This window comes from Equus asinus, chromosome 4 (genome assembly GCF_041296235.1).
Source record: "Equus asinus isolate D_3611 breed Donkey chromosome 4, EquAss-T2T_v2, whole genome shotgun sequence".
In the NCBI taxonomy this organism is placed as follows: Eukaryota; Metazoa; Chordata; class Mammalia; order Perissodactyla; family Equidae; genus Equus; species Equus asinus.
Genome location: NC_091793.1, coordinates 86,264,273 through 86,288,999, shown reverse-complemented (window position 1 = coordinate 86,288,999; position 24,727 = coordinate 86,264,273). Strand labels below are relative to the sequence as shown.

At 37.2% G+C, this 24,727-nt stretch overlaps 1 protein-coding gene across 1 annotated transcript in view; it reads right to left on the bottom strand.

The window, feature by feature from the left end:
• ARHGAP15 (Rho GTPase activating protein 15) overlaps positions 1–24,727 on the bottom strand; it is a 607,959-nt gene that overhangs the window by 502,658 nt on the left and 80,574 nt on the right. Inside the window, exons 4-5 of the mRNA XM_014852163.3 lie at positions 18,804–18,865; positions 5,502–5,589 (exon numbers count right to left, since the gene is read on the bottom strand). Coding sequence (XP_014707649.2) covers positions 5,502–5,589; positions 18,804–18,865 — 150 coding nt within the window. The remainder of the gene's footprint in view (positions 1–5,501; positions 5,590–18,803; positions 18,866–24,727) is intronic.

The following is a 24,727-nucleotide window of genomic DNA, read 5'->3' as shown; positions in this document are numbered from 1 at the left end:
GGCATTTGTTTATACGACACATTTAAACTTTGGTCAATCTACCTCACAGAATAATGGAAAAGGTGCTGCCTGAGGTCTTATGAAAGGATAAAGGAGAACACATATTAAACTTGTTGCCTTTCTCCAATCCCAAGGGATTATAAAGAAGACTGCCTTTGTAGATGAGCAATGTAAGAGAGAACAAAAAGGAAGAGTGAAGAATAATTCTGTCCCTGATTAGTTGTAGCATAGCTATAGACATCCTTCTATGTACACATAATCTGAGAATTCCAGACTATTAATTTAGATTAAGCTAATTAGTCCCTGGGAGTGTCCCAAACCCTTTGAGAAAAGTGCAAAACACTCTGGAGTAGGACACATTTATCTTAGACTTCAGAGAACCTCCCATGATAATATTTCAATAGCAATGATTAGCACGCAGTCAAAGATAACCAGACACACAAGGAAACAAAGCAGAGCAACATGAGTGAGAACCAGCAGAAACAGACTGACACAGACTTCAAATGTTAAAATCACAAGACACAAAATATAAAACAACTATGCCTTCTAATTTTAACAAAATAAAAGAGAGTCTTGAAAATATCTTCAAGAAACAACTATAACAAATGACATAGTAAATTTTAAAAAAGAAACAAACCTCTAGAGTTGAAAATTACAATAATGGAAATAAAAACAATGTTTTTATTTAAACAAAGGAGTATTGAATTAAAGAATTAGAATAAGAATCAAGAGAAATTATTTGGAATGCAGTTTGGAAAGATAAAATGATAGAAAAGAGAAGAGTGTAAAACATATGGAAGGTAGAGTAAGAAAAGTTAATATAGATTTAACTGGAAGCTTAGAAGAAAATAAGAGAGAATATGAAAGAAGCTACATTTGAAAAGAAAATACCTTGGAATTTTCTAAAATATATTCATGACAGTTATAAACAATTTCAAGATGCTCAACAATTCAGGAAGGAAAAAGTAAAAGAAATTGATATCTGGATGCATCATGGTGAAACTGTGGGGAAACAATGGTCATGAGAAAAATAAAATGAGCATTCAGAGAACAGCAGTTAGACTAACGGGTAACTTCTTGATCGCAATAATGGATGACAGAGAACAGTGGAATAATATCTTTGATGTACTGAAAGAAAATAACTGCCAACTCAAAATTCTATATCCAGAGAGAATATGTATTTCCAGAATGAGGGAGAAATAGATACATTTTGAAACAAGCAGACACTGAGACAGATTGTCACCACAAGACTCTTACTACAGGAATTTCTCAGAATATACTTCAAACAGAAGGAAAATGATCCTAGAAGGAAGGTCTAAGATGCAGGAAGAAATAAATAGTAAAGAACAGGGCAAATATTTGGCAAATGTAAATCAACATTGACTCTATAAAAGAGGATAAATAATGTCTGGTTGTGTTACAGAAAAATGAAAAGAAAGAATTAAAATACCAGACAACAATAGCATATACATTGGGAAGAGGATAAATGGATTAAAAATATCCTAAGGTAATATTTTGGAAGAGGGTAAAGGATTTGATTAGCTTTAGTCTTTGATGAGTATCAATGTAATCCTAGGGAAGCCACTAACAGAACAGAAAGTATATCACTCCCAAACCAGCAGAGAAAATATGAAATGATAAAAAAAAAGAAAAGGAGGAAAAAACAAGAAATATTTAGAGAAAGAAACATTCCATTTCTATAAATGCAAAACCAGACAAAGTAAACTATATTTTTTAAGGATTATAGCTATAGGTGGGAAAATAATAAAAGGCAATAAAATAATGACTAAAATGCAATTTAACTCTGTGGCAAGAGAAAAGGCTGTGATGACATAGGGACAGATGGCAGGGGGTGGGGCTTTTGGAGGGCTGGCAGGGTCTCCCTTGACCTGGGTGGTAACTATGGAGAAGTTTGATCAGTAACTGTTAAAATATACATATGTTTTGTAAATTTTACTTAAAAATGGTTTCTGCACTATTTTCGAATGACAACATTTAAAAATTTTAAAGTGAGTTACAAATCAGAATACATAAAAAATCTATGAGAATATGAACACTATCCTTTCCTTTATCATCCGGGAAATTCAGATCTAGAACACCAGTGGTTTTCAAAGGCTCCTCCTCACAGGAGGGCCAGCCAGTCTGGACCAAACTTTCTCTGGTTTGAGGTGGAGGGAACAAAACAGAGACGATGTTTGTGGACATAGAAGGAAGACAGTTTCCTGTTTTGATAAAGACTGGCTTGCATTCTGAAGTTTTATCTCACCCAGATTTGGGGTATTTTACAACTTCCTTTCTGTTAGGAAGTGACAGTGGTAGTAGGTGGTAGGTTACTTTTTAATGTCCCCATTAAAAAGAAAAACAGAATATGTTGGTCCTCTTTTTCTTTTAAGGAGGTCAATGATGACCCAGAGCCCATGAGTCTCTAATTTACATTCTGTGTCTACTCTCAGAGGGAGGCTGCTTTTGATAACAATGTGAGTTGGTTATGAACCGAAAGAACTTCAGTGAGAAGGAAAGATAGCCCAGCCTAGAATGTGGGACCAGGCACAACGTCTTGTGACATGCTGTATTAAACGTGAAAGCCCTAAGAGTATGAGCCAATGGAGGAAGATGAGGGCCCCCGGAAAATAGACGTGGACATGCAGGAGGTTGCATCTAGAGCCCCAAGTAGATGATGGCTTCATTTTCAGAATTATTCAGTGTTCAGACATGAGATTTATGCTACCTATGGATACATATTTCTCTTTTTTGGAGGCCATAGGTGCTGTTGCTATTCCTTGAATTCATATGTTTTCTCTTCTATACATATCTGAATCAATTCAAGAGCAAAACTAATATAGTGTAATAATATATTATACTCCATATTATGCACTATAGAATATAATATATTTATATATTTTAGTAGAGTATATAGAATATAATAATTATTTTACAACTGCTATATACCTTTTTTTAATTAACTAATTTCATCCCTTACTAATTTTATTGATGCATATCACTATCCTCCCATTTCACAGATAAAGATTTTGAAGCTCAAAGAAGTTAAGTAACTTTGTCAGCTCCTAAGTGGCAAAACTAGAATGAAGTCCCCTGTGGTTGAACTTCAACGTCAAGCTCTTAGCTACTCTGCTGCTTTGTCTCACCACTGCATTAACATTCAAAGATCATTCCTATAAAGATTAAAATGCCATTTACTCTTTTAAAGCACATTCTGCACTCACTCAGGCAGTTTTTACTGACCCCTTGGAGGAAGGCACAGACTTTTTCCCAGAAGCACAATGAACAATACCAGGACATGTTTAAGGGGGTACAAGGGGAATTCAGAAAGTCGAGCATAAATCTCTTTCAAAATAAAACCACAGCATCTTTAATCAAGGCCTGGCAATCATCGTATCGTTTCCCTAAGACTGGAATTGGTAAATGTGGGCTATCCCACTAGGCCTTTAATACTTGGTTGGAAATGTATCCAAGAAGTTGACTAGCAAGACAATTCATGCAGTACAAACACGAATCTGTAATTCTCTTCCCCATTACCACAAAACACAGCTAGTTCCTGCCCTGAATTCACTTTGAAGACAATGAGTGCCTGGGAGAAACCATAAGAGCATTGAAAATAAGGCCAGAAGTAATAAATAGGGACTGCCAAAAAAATGGTAATGAATTTCTTCTAAAAGTAAAATCTATTGTCAATTTCCAATTCTGAAGATTGAATGGGAGGCATGGGTTAGTGAGCTGACTTGCAGGGTTTGCCTGCAATCTAAAGGGAGTTTTCTTTCACCTGTACAAAATTAAGCAGCCGATAAATATATCTCCTAGTAAGAGGAGATTAAAATAATAAAAATAAAAATAAACCAAATGCTTCAATTTGGGATCTAATTTCTCCCATTATCCCAGCACATTCACATAAACTCTGCTCCAATGGAATTCTTCTCACCCAGCAGGATGAAGATCATCTTCTCAGCAGCCAAACTCAGCAAGGCAGGCGACTTTCCTCCCAGCAAGGCAGGCGACTTTCCTCCCTTCCTGACTTCCCCTCTTAGAACTCAATCAAAGGGAAGACAAAGAACCAGTGAGTGGAGGGGAGTTTTTTCATGCCTGGCCCTTAGGGGTACTTTATTTTTCTTAAAAAGATTATCTCAATCTTCCTGTAGCCAAACAATAAAAACAAAACAAAACCCTAAAACGAATTTCAGAGGCAGTTTAAATTAAAAATACAAAGGACTGAGATATATTTTTAATTCATTCATAATTAGTTTACAGATTGGACCGCACAGAGACTCCAAAATCAGAAAGCCACTTGGGGATAAAGGCTATTGCAATTATCAGGAGCAAGCCAAATGCTACCTTTTGTTCTTACTAAAATCTTCTCCTTTAAAAAACATCTCCTAGCAAATGATTTTCTATTTCCTATTTAAAGAGGATTACATAGCAAACGCGACTAGTGGCTGGAAAGCAAAGAACTTTCCATCGTTTTATTACCTGCCAAATACAAATTAGTTCATTGTGGTTAACTCCTGCCAGGCGACCCCCTTCTCTGCCGCCCATCAGGCCAATGGGGTATGGCAGGTTGGTTCCTGCCCGAGTCCTTCCTAATCAGGAGGCTGTCAGATATGCTGCCTGCCCACTGTCTCCTATATCATGTGGCAGCTCTGGTGTTTGGGCAGCAAGGTTTTGAGCTTGAATTGCCCCAGTAACTAGCTCCAAATTGCTCCTACTTACTATCAATGTCAAATCTCTGTGGGCATATGTGAGGCCCTCCTCCAGGTACAATAAAGAAACCCTACAAATTTCACTTTGTAATAACCATAAGATACAGAAATTGTATTAGCTCCATTAGATGGAGTCATAGAAATATTTGGAAAGGTTAGCTGGATATAGTGAATGTCACAGTTAGACTAAGATAAAAAATCACTTTGTTAACTTAGAGTGTTTCCTCATTGGTAACATCCTATATTAAGGTGCCATTTATAAACCGTTTATTATTATTTATTAATGTGTGAAGCACTTTATCGCCGGCTAGATAACAACTTAAATTCATGTATTAAAGATGCACATACATGGTTTAATACGATTTACGTCTCATAATATTCTTTAAAACAGCTTCCCATAGTCTCATCTGTTAAGCATTTATTACTAATGCATTTTATAACATACGTTATAATACATTATTTGAGCAAGTAGCTGCATTTAGTGATTTCATAAATAAGAATAAAGCACTTAGAAATGGCACCTTAATTTAAAGCGTTACCTTCGCATTACTAGATAGCCGCTCGCCATTCATCTCGTTTTGTGATCATTCTCCAAATGCACCACTTAATAAAACAGGCACTAAGTTCTCTTTTCCCTTCATCTGCTTAAAAGTTTATTGAGTCCGTTCCTCCATCTGCTTTCAGATGTTCGTGGCTTGGAGGCTGCAGTGTGATTTCTGACAAAACCAAACTTTTAATTCCATAATATTTCTTCAAAGGTGATAACAGTAGAAACAAAGAACTACCCACCATATTAGACAGAGCCTGTTGCTTGGATTCTTTGTAAAATTCAATTTTTCGACTAGAAAGAACAATCCAGGAAGTAGACCAGTTTTTCCTTAGGGGAGAAAAAAAGAGGAAAACAGCATTATCACTTGATTAAGTCATTTATGGATATCACATGAGCAACATTTGGAATGAGTAGAGACCATATTTTTAACTAGAATTCCTAAAAGTCTTTTCTTTATTGAAACCTATAGGTGGTGTGGAATTTGGGTAATAATAAAGACATTCTGTAATTTTTAAAGATCATGGCATTTATAGTAAAATGTTCTCAATTTGTACATCCTCCCAAAGTCTTTTTCATCTACTAAAAATCCAATTTTTGGGTATCCATGGCCCCATTCCATAAAAAGTCTATGTTTCTACAGCAAGCCAAAAATAGCAGAGTGTAAACAGGCATCAAAACCCCTTCCTTCATTGTTACTGCTCTTCATTGGTTTAGTAGATTTCAGAGTCTGAAAAATTAACCAGCTAATGTGTCACTGCCTAGTTGAAAATATTTTTTAATGTTGAATCTCACTAGAAATCAAAGAAATGCAAATAAAAAGAGTGAAACGCTTTCCCCTCTTTGCCAACCAAATTGGCAAGAATTAAAAGGACTAATACAACCAAGGGCTATTGAGGGTGTGGAGAAATGGATTCTCTCACACAATTTTGGTGGGAGTGTAAACTAACACATGTTGTCTGGAGTGAATTTGATAATATGTTTTTTAAAAATCTTTAAAAATGTGTATATCTTTTGACTAAACAAGCCCATTTCATAAATTTAAATTTCTCTTAAATTATCTCGTAAGTTGTTAAAGTTGTGTGCACAAGTATGAAATGCACCATTATTTCTTAATTATGCACCTAAAATATCAAAAAATAAGAGATTGGTTATGTAAATTGTACAGAATAGATTCATATAATGGAATAATGAACCTATGCTGCAGAAAAATACTGATATAGGAAGATTTTAATGCAGACTATGATACAATACGTAGTTCATAACACCAGGCTATGTTATTTACTTAAGGCTGTCCTCACCCATCCCAGCCCCTTCTAATTATTAATTCTCATTCATCGGAAGTTCAAATATTACATCCTCAACTGTGCCTTCCATGACTTCCTTGCATAGCATTTATGATAAATTAGAAAATAATTTTTGTAAATTTCACCTCTATCTCCCCGATTTAAAAAAAAAACCCAAAATGATAGAAAATATTTCATATTTGGAGATATCCCCAAGCGCCTAGGACAGTGCCCTGGAAGAGTAGGTAGTAAATATATATTTATTGAATCAATGATTGAACTTAGGTATGGAAAAGAAAAGCCGGGTATAACAATGAAATCAAGTGGTGAAATCACAGCTTTCAATTTTCCTTTGTATTTCTTGATGTTTATCAAATTTCCTGCATTATGGGGCCAGCCGGCTGGTGCGGAGGTTAAGTGCGCACGTTCTGCTTCGGCGACCCGGGGTTCTCCAGTTCGGATCCCAGGTGGGGACATGGCACCGCTTGGCACGCCACACTGTGGTAGGCATTCCACATATAAAGTAGAGGAAGATGGGCATGGATGTTAGCTCAGGGCCAGTCTTCCTTATCAAAAAAAGAGGAGGATTGGAAGCAGTAAGCTCAGGGCTAATCTTCCCCCCCCCAAAAAAAAAATTTCCTGCATGAAACATGTATAACTTCAGTAATTATATGTGTGTATTCATGTCATGAAGGATGTCCTTTTTTAGATGGTGAAACATTAAGGAGATTAATATACATAAGTTTCTATCCATTATGTCACATTGCTGCAGTTTGCTTTAGTTTAACACTCATTTCAAAACAGCTAAGCTCATTTAACTAAAGTAGTAAAAAAAAAGTTTACAGAAAGACTGTATTCAGGTCAGTAGAAAACTATACAAAAATATGTTTCAAATGACCATTCGTGATCTTTGTGTCATTTACTGCCCCTTGCCTCTTAGAATGTAGGGCCTTGATTGAAAGGACAGCTTTGACGAAGTGAAGTTAACCTTTACGACACGATTAGGTTGCTCTTGCACACCTGAAGTTTTCTTAAGTCTTCACCGTTGTGTTAAAAAAAAAAAAAAACCAACACAACAAACAGAGACAAAACAAACACGGTTTGCATTTTTCAACATGCGAACATGAATACTATGCTCTTGGACCCACTAATCTTCAAATGAAGAGTCACTTTTTCAATCAAATGATGAAAAAGATGAGGGGAAAAAAACCAGAAAGAAAACCACAGAGCTTTTCCCCGTTCGCCCTAGTGCCCTTTTCTCCTTTTAGGTACCAGCAGCAGCAAGGTGAATTGGAGCAGCCATAGCTTTCTCTTTATGTGGATCATCATATTAGACGGCCCCAGACAGACAAAAGGGAAACACTGGAAGGACTGACTGCTGGTCTAGACTGGGCATCTTTTATCGCCACCGCTTATTTGACGGTATATGATTAGGAAGTATGGAGCGTCCTCAGACATGACAGAACTCGTATTTAACATGCCTATTCCATTTCCCACTATGGTTTTCTCTCCTGGCAGGGAGATACTATTCCTTTTTTGCTTCCTCTCTATATCAAGCTCTCGATAAATGGTTCTGATTTGAATCTGTTTCAGATGTTGATCGTTTATAGAACGTGTTGGTATTACTATCCTCTTCCTTAAACTTGGAACTGGAACTGGTTAGAACTGAAGTTGCATGAAATTCAATTATCTCGTGGTTCTTTCTTAGAACTTTGAACTGCTGTGAAATATTCCCTGTTAGGTGAATTTGATGAAGAAGCCAAAGAGGGTAAGAACTGTAGGTCTTGGAGCCTCAGTGATATAAATTGCTCTGACACTTACTTACAGTGCTATTGCATTTTGAATTTTTAAACTACAAGCAATGTCTTTATGGCATTAGCATAAAAGTGAAGATTTTTCCAATTTGTTTAAAATGATTTCATTTCAAAAGGAAGAATAAAATGCTGTTACCAACCTTTTAGATCCTCCAATTTCATTTTTTTCCATGATTTCTTTTAAAATAATAATTAGCATAAATTATTTTGAGTACCTAGTATAAGCTTGATTATGTAGTGGAGATTTAGCTTCACAAAAAAATGATGAAGGTACGAACATGTCCATTTACTAATATGGAAAACAAGGTTCAGAGAGTTTAGGTAAGCCCACATACTTAGACTTAGAGTCAAACTCAGTTTCTCTGACTCCCAAGCCTATAACCGGTCACTAATTTATGTTGGTTTTTTGTAAGGATTAACCAGTGCTTTCTTGGTTAAGGAGACTGTCAATGTCAGATTTTGCCATAGCTTTTGGTCAAAACTCTCAAATTATAAAAGCTAGTGCATACAGACTGTGGCAAAGTACAAGCCATCTGGGCTCTCTTTTCAACTATGTTACCTGTTGCTGCTTAGGATTGGGTGAAGGCCCGCCACTCCTAAGCTCTCTTCTTCCCTTTGAAGTTGCACTGATTTAAAGGAGTCACATGATACAACATTTAACTCCTCATAAGCAGCCAGGAGCAGTGGTGTGCTCCTGATGATGGCACTTCCGTCTTTTACTTCCGTCTTTTTCCTGCTAGGGGATGATTCTGGTCTGTGATGAGCAGATTTATCTGCACTCAGTAGGGAGCATAAAACCAGAAAGTCAATAAAAAGCCTCCAGCCTAGGAGTGGCTGAGAATTCACCTAACAGGAACAACTTTTAACCTTTGGAATCTTCCTCCTTAAACAAAGTACTCTAGAGACTTGACCATTTTCCTTACGATATCTGTCCAGTCCATTCCCCATCTGATGGGTTCAGCTCAATGTGTTGCCTGCGGTTCTCAGGGGATCCATGTAAGAGCTTTCTTGCCCGGTTACTCTAACACAGTGAGCCTTTTGCATGGCATTGTCACCTCTGGACAGAGTGTGAAAAGGCTCCACTGGCAAGATTTTGCCCTGACTTGAACCTTTAATGCTTTCTGTAGGCAACCAAATCCTTACAGGTGACTGTTGTTCGGTACATTGAGAGACAGCTCAGGAAGGGAGTAACTCATGTGAGCACAGAGGGCTTAGCTTAGACGAGTGAGTCTAGCAGTTTCTGTTGAAACTTTTCAAACTGACCTTTCAAGGATGAAGCAGTTTTCAGAATGGAAAGAAAGTCCCTCTACTTCTGTAGCTCCCTCAAAGAGATGGACGCCATCCTTAACCTCTTAGAGCTTTCCTAGTTCTGGGCACAATATCTGCCATTTAGTAGGCGCTTATTAAAAGTTTTTGAGGAAAAGAACATACGGCCTCTCCAATTTCGGGATTTTCCTGGTCTGTGTTTGCTGTTATTCACTAACAAGGACTACAAAAGGCCCCACTTCCTGCATTTCTCTTCCTTGTTTCTCAGTTGCCTAGTGTTTTGATATGTCATTCCTGGCATTTTTAAAAAACTATCTAATTCCTCTGGTTAAGTATATTTTTCTCTAATTTATAAGTCTAGTGGCAATAGCTGAGCTTTCTCTAGAGGTCTTCCTGACTTCTCAGATGTTTATCAATAATACAGGCTATTATGCATGCATTGGTCCCCACTCTGTGCTGGGTGTGGCACCTGGTATTTTGTGTGTATCAAGTCATTTAATCACTAGGCCAGTCGCTAGTACCTAGTGAGCATCTACCACATGCAGACAATTCCAAGGACTGAATATATAAAGGCAAATAAGAGAGATCTCGAGGAGTTTACCTCTAACTCAGGGGAGACGGGCAGTAAACATGGGAACAAATAAATCCTCCAAACAACACTGGGACGTGGGTGATACCCTCATATTCAGATGAGAAAACTGAAGCTTAGTCAGGCTGCCTCCTACCCACAGACATAAAAATCATAAAGATGGGATTCAGGTCACGTCTCCTGGACTTGAAGGCCATGCTTATTCTGCTGTATCAATTGTCTCTAGAGCAGGGGGCGTGCAGCTCTCCCTTAGTCTTAGTGAGCATGTCTATGGAGGGCTCCATGATAGGCTCTGAGAGAGGAAGACACGCAACTGTTGTCAAAGAAGTGTTTGAATGTCTTTCTCCTTGGAGGAGGGCACTTCTTAGCTTGACTTGGGCTGCTCTGCCATGCTCAATTGCAAGCCCTTTCATCCCTACCTTCCCTCAATGGTCAGCAGGTAAATTCATCCATCAATGGGAGCCAATTAATCCTCAGTATTTCACCATCTTAACTTTGAGGGCATTCTTTTCTAGTTTTCCACACAGAGAGATAAAAACCAAGCTGTTGGATAGACTTGAGGGTTAAGTAAGACATATAGGTCAGGAAATATCCAACTTTATTAAGTCATAGTTTCCAGGAATAGGTGAGACAGTCTCCACACAAATTTACAGGTAACAATCGGTGAGCAATTGATATTGATGCTAGTGATTCAGTGCAGGGAACAGACCCTGGCGCAAGAAATGCAGGTATTTACTTCAATTTTTGTTTGCCACAGAACAAATCACATCTAAGGGGGAAAAAGAGTCTTAATACAATTAGGAAAGAGGAAGGACTGAATTCTTTTTTTTTTTTTTTTTGAGGAAGATTAGCTCTGAGCTAACATCTGCCACCAATCTTCCTCTACTTTATATGGGGGACGCCTGCCACAGCATGGCTTGACAAGCAGTGCATAGGTCTGTAACCGGGATCAGAACTGCTGAACCCCGGACCGCCAAAGAGGAATGGGTGAACTTCATCACTGCGACACCAGGCCAGCCCCCAGGACTGAATTCTAATAAAGACAATTATTTACAATTTATGAAATTGGTGGGACATTTTCTCCAAGTGAGACACTTCACAGAACTTTCCTAAAACAAATCCTGAGTTGTAGAGGAGGAAATGCAAAAAAATCTCCAAAAAACAAAAAGACTCGAACACAGGCATCAGCTTGGCCAAAAACTCTTTGCATTCTGCAAAATGGACACTGGATGGCAGCACATAATAACAGCAACTTTGTAACTGCTTATCTGAAGGATGCTTGATGGAAAATGGCTATTCATTACCATTATAAGAATCTGTTAACTTGAGCTCAGATTTAACACATTCATTTGCTCTGACATCAAACCCTTATATCCTATCCTCACCTCTCCTATGCCTACTTTAGGTAGTGACAGGGAGGCAAACCAAAAAGAAGAAAATATATGTGAGATTACTTTGTAAATTTCAGACTCTCTTTGGGGCACCTGCCTTTGTTGTCTGACTTGGTCACACTGGATTTGACTTGATTCTGCACCAGTGGCGGGAGTGAAAGTGATGGACTTCAGTGTCCCTGACTGATGTAACGCAAAATCCTGCAGACACTGTTGTATGTGCTGACTCATTCTCAAAATGGTAAGTTAGGAACTTATTTCTATTCTCTCATATTCTAAGCTTCTTATAATTTGCCACTCCCAAAGGAAGATCATAGAGACACTGAAGTATAAATGCACACATCCTTGTCGCTATTGCTAAAAATGTAAAAGCTTTATATATTCAGAGTTTTCAGATGTTGGAAATTACGATAGAGCATTATGATAGAAATCACAAAACGAAAGCAACCTTTTACAATTTAAATTCTGTATTCTGTACTCCAAACTTTCCCTCCAGTCCTCAGTCATGAACATAAAAAGAGAGAAAGACAGATTCAGCCTGGAAGAATTTATTCGGATCCTGAGCAGAAAGTGCTAAAGAAAAAATAAGTTCACATTAGGAAGGTACTTTGGTATCATGTTCTAAAGGAAGTCTATTCTGAGTAACAATTGTTAAAAGAAGAAATAAGGAAATAAATAAAACAGAGGTCTAAGAGCTGTAGGCTCTAGGATGAAAATGGGCACCCGTAGACATAACCACTGCACCATCTTTATTCCGTTTCCTTCCACACCCTTCTTCTGTCCATCTTTCCCCTACAAGCATTTCTTCCCATGCCCGTGGCAAGAGCAGAGTAGAGTGGGAAGCGACACGTGATAAAATGTACAGAGCCACAGATAAGATGACAAAGGGGTAGGCCGAAAGTGAGCAATGTAGAGGGAGAGATAAGTGTTCCGAAATAGCGTACATGCTGTCAGGTGCCATTTGTAAACTAAGACATTGAAAATAACTTTTCACTAGGGCCTCATAGAGCTACAGAGGGGACTTGGCAACTTCACTTTTGGGGATGGAAGTCCCAAAATGAAGGAATTTCTAAACTTCATCAGAGAAGCTAAAGCATATTACTGCTAAAAATTAAAGTTGAATGCTGAATGTATTCGGCTTTCAATCCTGTCTGTGTATCACTGGAGACATTTGTAGAACTTCATTTCAAAATAAGGCTAAATTTACGGCCCTTTATGAATGTAAGATATAACCAATGAGTTTTCATTCCTTTCGCCTGCTCTTGTTCATATTCAGAGATAGGTCAAGCTTTCTGTAGAGAGACAGAGAAAAGATATGTAAATGGGAAGCTAAAGAAAAAGGAAAAAAAGGAGGGAGGGGAAACAAAATAAGGACACCAAATATGATATGGAAGACCTGTCATGGACTTATGAGTAGAAAACTTTATAGAGATTAATAAAAAATATTTGTTAGGTGACAATTGAAACCCCTGGTAATGTTGATGGTACAAAATAAAAGGACAGTTTTTGCTCCCTGGTCTCAAATGGCTTCTAGCGAGAGAAAAACTATAAGACATTATTGAAAGAAATCAAAGAAGGCATAAAGAAATGGAAAGATATTCCATGCTCATGGATTGGAAGAATAAACATATTTAAAATGTCCATATTACCTAACAATCTACAGATTAAATGCAATTCCAATCAGAATCCCAATGATATTCTTCATGGAAATAGAACAAAGAATCCTAAAATTTATAGGGAACAACAAAGACCCAGAATAGCTAAAGCAATCCTGAGAAAAAAGAACAAAGCTGGAGGCATCACAATCTCTGACTTCAAAATGTACTACAAAGCTATACTAATCAAAACAGCATGGTACTGGCACAAAACCAGACACACAGATCAATGGAACAGAATTGAAAGCCCAGGAATAAAACCACACATGTATAGACAGCTAATCTTTGACCAAGGAACCAAGAACATACAATGGAGAAAGGAAAGTCCCTTTGATAAACAGTGTTGGGAAAAGAGGACAGACACATGAAAAAGAAAGAAAGTAGACCATCATCTTACACCATACACAAAAATTAACTCAAAATGGATTAAAGACTTGAATGTATGACCTGAAACCATAAAACTGCTAGAAGAAGATATAGGCCATAGACTCTTTGGCATCTCTTTTAGTAGCATCTTTTCGAACACCCTGTCTACTCAAGCACCGGCAACAAAAGAAAAAATAAACAAATGGGGCTGCATCAGACTCAAGAGATTCTGCAAGGAAGAGAAACCAGGGACAAAATGAAAAGATCACCCACGAACTGCGAGAAATTTCTTGCAAAGCATATATCTGACAAGGGGTTAATTTTCAAAATACGTAGAGAACTCATACAACTCAACAACAAAAAAACAAACATCTTGATCAAAAAATGGGCAGAGGATATGAAGACACATTTTTCCAAATAAGATAAACAGATGGCCAACAGACACACGAAAAGATGTTCAACATCACTAATTATTAGGGAAATGCAAACCAAAACTACACCAAGATATCACCTTACACCCGTTAAAATGCCTATAATTGCCAAGACAAAAATAACAAACGTTGGAGAGGATGTGGAGGTAAGAGAACTCTCATATACTCAGGTAGGAATGCAAACTGGTGCAGCCACTACGGAAAACAGTATGGAGATTCCTCAAAAAAATTAGAAATAGAAATACTATATGGTCCAGCTATCCCATCACTGGGTATTTAACCAAAGAACCTGAAATCGATAATTCAAAGAGATTTATGCATCCCTATATTCATTGCAACATTATTCACAGTAGCCAAGACATGGAAACAACCCAAGTGCCCATCAATTGATGAATGAATACAGAAGATATAGTATATATATACAATGGAATACTACTCAGCCATTAAAAAAGACCAAAATCATCCCATTTGCAACAATATGGATGAACCTTGAGGGTATTACGTTAAGTGAAATAAGCCAGACAAAGACACACAACGTGATTTTACTCATATGTGGAAGATAAACAAACACATGGATAAAGAGAACAGATTAGTCGTTATCAGAGAGGAAGCAGGCTGGGGGGTGTGCGAAAGGGGTAAAGAGACACATATATATGGTGACGGATAAAAACTAGACTATTGGTAGTGAGCATGATGCAGTCTGCACAGAAATTGATAAATAATAATGTACACCTGAAATTACGCAATGTTATAAACCATTACGGCCTCAATAAAATAATTGAAAAAAAAAAAGAGAGAAAAAAATAACTAACCTACTTCAAACAGAGGACCAGGCAAAAATCTGATAGTAACTATACATACAATAAGATTTGAGAGAAAGGAGAAAATGAAACGAGTGACCAAGTTTCTCCATTTGTAAAACTGAAAGTAAGAATACTGCCTATCTTAGACTATTATTTCAGTATTACTGGTAAAGCATTTAGCCAAACGGTTGACAGAGTGAGCATCTATTAATATTGCTTATTAAGTCATTAAAATTTATAAAAAGATGTAAAGTACTTTGATAAATGGGGAAAATGCTGTCAGAAGAAATTTTACAAAAGAAATACAAATTATGGTAACTATTGTACACCATTTCATAGTTATTAAATTATCAATGGGATGAAAACTAGACAACTTTTCAAAGTTATGATTAACCTGACTATTTTGTTGCTACTTACAAAACATACAAACTCCTTGAACGGGTGAGCTACATGGCGACCCATAACAATCATCAAAATTGGTCATGTGATTTAATCAAGTAATCCAGGCTTCGAATTTATCTTAAGAAAATATAAAAGAAAAATTGACAAGCAATAGGAGATTTACTGTAATTGTAACTATTTTAGCATAAAACTGGAATCAATTTGAAAACAAAATAAAAGAGGAGCGTAGAAAAGGTTTGGCATATTCCAGTTCCATCAACGGGGTGGGATATTATATATCTATATCTACTATGTTCAATTTTTAAAGTGTTTATAATAAAAACAAACCCCACAAACAGTAAAAACTAAAATTATGGGTGCCGGATGGGTGGCACAGCGGTTAAACTCGCACGTTCTGCTTCGGAGGCCTGGAGTTCTCCAGTTTGGATCCCGGGTGCGGACATGGCACTGCTTGGCAAGCCATGCTGTGGCAGGCGTCCCACATTTAAAGAAGAGGAAGATGGGCACAGATGTTAGTTCAGGGCCAGCCTTTCTCAGCAAAAAGAGGAGGATTGGCAGCAGATGTTAGTTCAGGGCTAATCTTCCTCAAATAAATAAATAAATAAATAAAATTATGGAACAATATGGATCAAATTTGAAGACTTCTGGTCATTGAGGGCTTTCATCAGCAAGGCAATTAGACAGTGGGAGATACGAAATCTCCAAAGCCTAAAGCTGACAAGGTATTACTACCTAGAGTATATTAGGACTTCTCTCAAAAAAAAAAGGAAGAACTCAATAGAAAATAGTTAAAATTTATGCATAGGCAATTCACAGAATGCAGAACCTAACTGACTCTAAATAGATAAAATAATGCTCAACTGAAATCCCAAACAGAGGAATAAAAATAAATGCAATACTGAAGTAATGTTCTATAGCCATCGACCTGCAAAACTGAGGGTTATATAATAGTATGTGCTGCTGAGATTCTCGTTATGGCAAGACAGGATCCCTTCTGCATTGCAGAGGGAGTGTGAACTGGTTCACTCACTCAGGAGAAAGTCTGCAGCAGCACTCAGTGGATTTATAAATGTGTGTACCTTACCACCACGCAGTCCTTCACTCCTGGGAATATCCTCCAGAGGGAATTTCTAACAGCTTCATAAGGAGACATACCTGTGTGGTTTATTGCAATGTTGTTTGAGATGGAAGAGTTAGGGACAATTTAAGTGTCCAATCCTGGGAGATTGAGTAAAGTAAAATTTGGTGTATGTGCACAATGGCAAAATGAGTAGCTGCGGAAAGAAATGAACTCATTTGAAATACAGACATAGATATCCAAACACTAAGACTGAACGAAAGTAGTAGGAAACAGAAGGAGGTTTACAACGCAAAAAGTCTTATGCAATTTAGGATACATTCCCATACACACGACTACACACTATTTTCTAGAATGTCACACATATAGCCAAATAAATATGTGGAGAGTGGATCTGTTGAACACACATTCTACAGGGGATTGAAGTGAGGATTAGAGACTGAGAATAAAACAAAACCAGCTAGGGATCATGCCTAGAAGGATGATAATATAAGGCCACACACTGAAGAGTACAAACAACTCAATTCTGTACATCTGAGGTTAAAAAAAAGCAAAACTAAAACTTATATAACTTTAAATGAAAAAAAGCTGAAAGAATGCATAGTGGTATGCAAACTGATTGAAATAACAATAAAATAGAGTACAAACTAATGTTTATATGAATTTAAACTAGAACACAGAAATGGCATGCCAACTGATTAAAGTAACAACAAACAAAACAAATAGAAAATGGTATACACACTGAAACTATGTAAAAATATATTCATATGAGTTGGTTAGGAAAAGAGACTATTCTACTCCTCTGATTTTCTTGACCCACCTTCTAGGAAAAAAATTCATAAGGATGGTTTATGGATGACTCATCGGCAAGGACACTTTATGAAACTACTGTGCTGGGGCATCATCTTGTTTTCTTGAAATTCCTTTTAGGATCCCCTCCTCTTCCTTGCATGAAGCTGGAAGGTAAGAGTGACTACAGCTGTCACTTCCTGTTTCCTATGACGCCCCAGTGAAGGCCTGAAGTGATAACATAGACAAGACCTTGGGACCTTTCTCTGTCCCTTTTTGTCCACATGGCTGGTAAGGTAAGAAAGGGTCTTGACTTATTCATCTGGGGAAGAGTCATCGCTGTCCCGTCCACACTGCTTCCATGAGCTGATATTGCTGGGAGTGAGGTCTAGGGGAAAAGAGGACACTAGGCGGGGCTAGTCAAAGTTAAAGAATCCCTCCTGTTGCCCTTTCAGAACCCAATTTAGGAAGCCAGGTTCTCCTTTGGGGGGAAGAAGAATAGCCCAGTCTCTTCAAACAGCTTTGTATTTGATGTTGTCTCCTGGACCCTTCAAGGGAGGGTGGCTGCAGGGTTACTGCAGAGGAACAGTCTAGCAGAGGGTTCGAGGCCCTGCCAGCTATCCCCGAATAAGACACGATACGGACAGAAAATAGAGCTTGTTCTTTAAAATTGAGATAGCTACCTTAGGTAGTGGAATTATAAATGAGTTTCCTTCAATTTTACCTCTTTTAAATAAATGTATACGTACTGCATTATAGCCAGCAAACAAAAGCATACTTCATTCTCTAGTGTTGGCTGGAGTGCTATTCTAGTAATGAATTGTGTTATACAATTAACAAGTGTCCCATTGTGTAGCTAATTAGTACATTTATCCTTTATGGTTTTAACTGTTAGTAATACAGTCTTGAGTAAATGCCTTTTCTCCCAATTTGAGCACTTTCTACATACCTTTCTAGAAAGGTACATATCACCTAGCACAAATCTAAGTATATAATAGGACCTATATGAGAAATAGCAAAAGTTCTGAACTGGAGATGGTTATTTCTAAATATCCTATAAGTAAAAAATGTCTAGCATCTTTCTCTACCCTCCTATCAACTTTATTTTTCCCTTCAAAGTTTTTGTTGTTATTACCTGAGGAAATCTTAATACCTTTTCTAATTTTTCTCACCTCCTCTGCAGTCGTCTTCAACTCCAATCACAGCAACTTCCAACTTTTTATCTAACAGATGATATTATTTGCCTTTTATTTTTCTCAAATGATTTTTATTTGAGCAACAAATGTATTTCAAATCCTCCATCCTTCAAAAAATTACATTCCTCATGTATTTCAGGGAGATTATTATATACTGCAAAATAAATCCATTCATCCCTTAATCTGTTAATCCCAGAAATCAACACCCATTATTTTATTTCTTTGCATTTTTAAGATTTCAAGTTCCAGGAGGACAAGAAACACTTCATTTATATATTCTATGCAGCAATATAGAAAGCAGTACTTTATTGGAAAACTATAATTATACTAAAAACAACGTTGATCGCAGTGATAGCAGAGGGGAATATTCTAGTCTTGTACCTCAGTCGCTTCCTTTCCAAACAATAACAGTGACATAAATTGAGAAGATGGGGAACTAGTATAGTTATATAACAGTGAATTAAAGAACTTTCATTACCTTAGTTTTTTTCCTCCATCTGCAATTTTAGCTTTTTGAAGATAACCTTCTTTTTCAACCATCTGCAAGAAGAATGTATACGTTAAAACGGTGACAAACTCCTATGCATTCTTAGTTTGAATGAACCTATGCTTTCCAACAGTCATTGCAGTGATGGAAGTTTCCAGTCATAGAACTTCATTAATAATGAATATATAGCTTATGGGAAGTGCCTGCACGACCTTTAAATATCCAAAAGAAAGATTACAAAGAGGACTGTGAATGATTTGTTAGCTGGTGATACACCTTTACTCTCTTTCCTTTCTGGGCATTGAAGTCTCTTGCTTAGAAAATTGATTAACAATGCTAGGACAAAGACAAATTTAATGCCTTCCTTAATTATACCAATCATCTTTGTAAAAGTTCTTTCTTTTTCCTCCTCATCCCCACTTGCACATGTGCCTGCTGAGGCCAGGGAGTGAGAAGAATTCAGTGGAACCAGGTAACTACCCAGTTGAAACATGGTAGTGAGATGGTTTAAAAAGTGACAATTCTTGCATTTCATTCAGTTACCAAGAGATGCTGTAATAGCATTATATCATTGTCTTCTTCCAGTATGTGGGCTTACTTCCTATTTGTATTTATAGGCTTTCATTGCTAATACAGTTGCATGTTTCTTAAAGGAGATTCAACAACTTCTTCTAACTCCACAGAGGTTTTTGTGGAATTCTAGGCTAAATAAATGCACAAGCCATATTGCGATGTGTTGAGTCCCAGCAAAGTTTATAATAGGTGATTTCATCCTGTAGCTCTCTATTTCTACCTTCCCCTGTTTGTCCCACACCCCCATCCCGAGTCCTTACCCTTTTCACCTTGATGAATTGCTGACATCCTTCTCCCCCATGCTATATGCTAAAAGCTTTAAGAAGTCATTTGCCTTATACTGAAGGACTGTACTCTCTCAGTGCCACCACATATGCTTTCCCATGACTGTGATGCTCCACCTCCACCGTGTCTGCATCTCAGAAACTCCTAAACAAATTAAATCTACTTTACAATGCAATTTGTCTATTATTAGAGAGTCCTTCCATGATTTCTCTGCAGTCTCTTTTAGGCGCCCCTGTCCCATATCTCCATTTCCATTCTGTTATTATCATTATCATAGCACTTATCAGATCTTATTGTAATTCTCCACTTATTTAGTTGTGTCTGCACCTGTGCTGTGACTCCACCTTTCACACCTGGATTCCCAGCACCTTGAGTACTTGCTAGCACCAACAGTCACAAGAATAAACAGTTTGAACAAATGAGTGGATGAATAAATGAATATTTAAATGTTTACTTAAATCTTCATAGGAAACTGGACAAGGCAAAAAACAATTCCATGCGTATTATGACAGGTGGAAGGAGGAGATATTTGGGTATAAATGAGTTGTCCCAAACCACTATAATTTCATCAGTTAAAGAATTGGCTATTTACAAGACTCACCCTGATGTAAGCAAGATCTTTTCTGATGTGTTCATTATTATATTCCTAACACATAGCCCAGTGCTTAGCTTTCAAAATACATTTGCTCAATATACTTTTGAGTAAATAATGATAAGGATAATAAAAGTGATTTATGATAATCATAGCAAAGTATTTTTCACACGTCTACATTTCCAGAAAATTTCTTTTACTTTAGCATGTTCTCCACAAGTGTGAAAGAATCTAAGAAAACTTTCTTGGATAATTTTTAGAATCATGGTGTTCAGTAGTGCCTTTTTTGAATCTGAGTACATCTAATTGTTTGCTTTTCCCACCTTTTATTCTACGCATACTGTCACTTTTTCTTGGTGCCAGGAAATCTCATTTGTCTACCCCCTAAAACCCATAAAACAAGTTCAGTGTTTAACTCTGGGCATCACTGGTTTCTACAAATGTTTGGAAGAAACATGTTTTCAGTAGGAATTAACATCACAGAGGAGGTCCTTTCCTTTAGGAATGTATATTGAGAAATTTTGTTGTGTAACCATAGACAAAATTTATGGTTTTAGTTGATCTTTCTTCTGATGAAAATAAAATAATTACCAAAAGCCTGAATTTATCTACCATAAAGCTATAAAATCTCTCAATCCTTGTAAAAATTGGTGCATACGTTCTCAGCTAATATTACTGCTTTTTCCCCCCCCAAAATTTCCTAGACAAGCCCTGGGTGGACACTTAGGACCCATAGATGAGTTATTGATGACCATTTCTCTAAAAGGAGATGGGAAATGTGAAAGTAAAAAGCTCATACTCTTACAAGGAGAAATCAACATAAGCAGGCTTGAGATATATACCTTAAAATTCTCTCCCCCTGAATATATAAGTAGTTTCCTCCAGACACGGCTGGCCCTCTCTAGGATACCAGAGATTGAGACCTCAGGCTGGATTTCTCATGCCCGGGCTCTAGAGATGTGACATCATTGCCATCAAATATGCTGAGCCAGTTCCCATGGTCTTGAGTCAATGCAATAGAGTTGCCAGGCATGACCATGCAGAGGTCCCAGGAAAAGGAAGGAGGGAGAGGTGAAGAGCAAGTCAGCTATCTTCTCCCATATCATCTTCCAGAGTCCAAACCGCCTTCCAGGTCATTAGAAGAGGCTGATAATCCTTCTATCATGTACTTTGACCTACTATGCTCACTACTACCATGCATATTTTTACACATCTACATGTATCTGCATGCACATTTCTACATTTATCTATATTCATCGTGTACATCCAACATATTCCCACTTCTAAGATCAGGTGTTCATTTCTCTCCATTGTTTCTTCCATACTTGATGTACACTTATTCATTCTTTCAACAAGTTTTCAATTAGTAACATCCCCTTCCCCTACATGCCAGCTGCTCTGCTAACAATGGGACTGCAAAGGCTAATGGGACAGTCTTAATCTTACTGAGGCAGACCAGCTTGTGAGTTCACATTCAAGGTACTCCTGTTCCTCACTTTTTGGGGACTGTCTGCCATACTCTCCTCTAGTCATCTCAGAGATTCAGGTCAACTATTGCTCTGGAACAGAAAACTCCAGCTAGACTTCCTACACTGAAAGCACTGTGTTATTTTAAGTCTCATGCTGGCAAGCAAAGGTTTCATGAGATAGATGTATTATTCCTTATTTTATTCCTTATCATCATACTTTGAAATACCTCACCATGTTCCAGGCACTAGGTATCAGTTATTCTGGGGCTCATAGGAGCTAAAAGAAGGATTATTAGAGCAACCAGAAGATTGCTATGTATTTTGCATGTAGGTTTGTATATGGCACCTTATCAATTATTTTAATTAATGATTTCTACTTTATGTAAATCCTATGGTCTGAAGGGACAATGATCTATAAGTTACATTGGAGTTTGTTGGTCATCTGGGACTCAGAAGGTCTTGTCTCTAGTAATTTACAAAATTATGTATAGATTTAGGTCTAGGTTTAGGATACTACATGCCCAGTTCTAGGCTAATTTGAGTTCTTTAAAATAGTAGTACTTTCTAAACTACGCACACTTAAGAAATGTCAACCAATCTTTAGATGCTGCATCTGGCTTCTTGAGCTATTTGCCCAATGTCCTTAGAAGCCTTATTTAATGGTAAGTTGTAGGAAAGATCAGCAATTTGTCCATATTGGATGCCAGCCAGCCTACTAGCACTGAGGAAGCACTCAGCAGGCACAACTGTGCTGAGATACAGATGAAAAGACTGAATGGCAGCAGGATCTCCAGATAGCGCCTGTTTATCAACCTAAGTTTGAGGTTGATAGACAAGGTAGGAGAGTAGAAGACAACCTTTGATTAATGGTAACAATCATGGCAGAAAGACTAGTCTGAAACTGTAAGTACAGACACTGCAATTTTTTATGTGAAGGCTTTACGTTGTTCTTGGATAAAAGAAATAGAATTGAAAACAATAGGTTTTCATCTACACCAGTCTACCAAAAGAGTTCTGTCAAAATACATGTTTATAAGTGGAAATGAATTGAATCTAAGACTTCCACCAGTTTTGATGAGAAGGGATTGGCTTTTAACAGCAGAACCCCACAGCCCTCCTGCCTTATAATATTTGTTCTGCTGACATCTTCAGGTTGTTGTTCTTTTCCCCTTTGTCCTGATTCTGTATTCATTGACAACCCTCTGACTCCTAAGGCAACTTCCTAGGTCCTCAGATGTAGAATGTGGGTGACTTAAATAGTTAGCATCAGTATATCCCCCGTTATAAATTTGTAAATCAGAATTACGCTTCATACATCAGACTCTTACAAATTTGGTTACTGTGAAATAGTCCCAAGGGATCATCATCCTCATAAACACTGATAATATTGATAAATATAATTTTTCTAGATCCACTGAGATAGGCCCCAGCCCTGCAGAGGAGTGAGCCTTCCTTAGTGTCACTCTGTGAAACTTTCTGTAGGAGTGACTGACCTTCCCCTAGGAGAACATTGCATCATTTCTCTATAACTACAATCTTGGGCTATTATCATTTTCAAATCTATTTAGCATTTATTTATCTTCCTATTTAATAATGAGGCATCTGCTATATTTTTTTCTGAAATTTTAGTAGACTTGCTGATAATCTTGTTTGTTCAGATGATTTCTATTAAAAAGCACAGAACAAGGACACATCTAGTTACATCATTTTATCCCCAAACGATGCTTCTCTTTCTTTCTTAAATCTCTTCTTTACTTCTCCACCAGCCACATAAAAAGACATTTGTCTTCTTTCCATTGGCTTTCTTTTTATTTAATTTCTTTTTTACTTTTCCATTTTTAAAATTAAAAATTGTATTTATTTAGGTGTGCAACATGGTGTTTTTGATATTCAGACACATAGTGAAATGATTACTACAGTCAAGCTAATTAACACATCCATCTCCTCACATAGTTACCTTTTTAAATCTTTTTTTGTGGTGAGAGCACCTGTGATCTACTCTCTTAGCAAATTTCCAGTATACAATACAGTATCATTAGCTATAATCACCATGTTGTATACTAGGTCTTTAGAATTTATTCATCCTACCCATTTCCATTGGCTTTCCTTCTTGTGACATTGTCTTCAGTTTGCACCCCTTTCCTCTTTAGGACTCACTGCCTATATTTTTCTTCTCAGTCTCCACTTATTTCTATACTGGCTCTAGCTTTCTTGCTATATCAGACCTGCTGCCCAAGTGTATGAACTTGCAGTGGACATAATCCATAAGAACAGAAACAAAAGCAAGGGAAAAAAATCTCCTTAAAAATCCAATTTATCTGTACATCATATAAAGTACTAATTTAAAAAAATTTAAATGCTTAAATTTAGAACCATCTCACAGATAGCTCAAGAATGAAATGTGATGTTTTCAGGGACATGAAATCTGATGTTTTTGCCTAAGGTAAATACATAATTTACTGTGCGCATACTCTTAAAAAGTGGTAAACCAAAATTCTCAAGTTGGATACAAAAATTACATGAAAAGGAGAGAGGAAGAAAAACAAAGAAAAATGATGCTGTGCCATACATGAGCAGTGCCTGGAAAGGAGCAATTAAGAATTTTCAAAAAAGTTCTGGATTTCAGGTCTTGATTTCGAGTCTCAGAGTCAGGCATGGTTTGCTCATTGCAATTTATTTACACCTTTTAGAACACATGTTGCTCACTGCTTTCACGGATATTCTCTCTTTCTTGCTTTCTCTCTCTCTCAGGATGAGAGAACATGTGGAGCTTTGGGGTTCCGCTGAATGTCTTGAACTGTTTTTCAAACGTTGGGTTTGGCAAAGCACATATTATGTTCGCCAAGTACTTTTTCCCATCATTTTAAACCCCTGTGTATTTCAAAGGAAATTTTACCCATATGTCTCTGATTTATTTACCCCTAACTCTTCAAAATGTCATCTTGAAAAAGCTACTATTTCATGTTTAAAGCCCCCTATAGCCTTTTTCCTGAGCC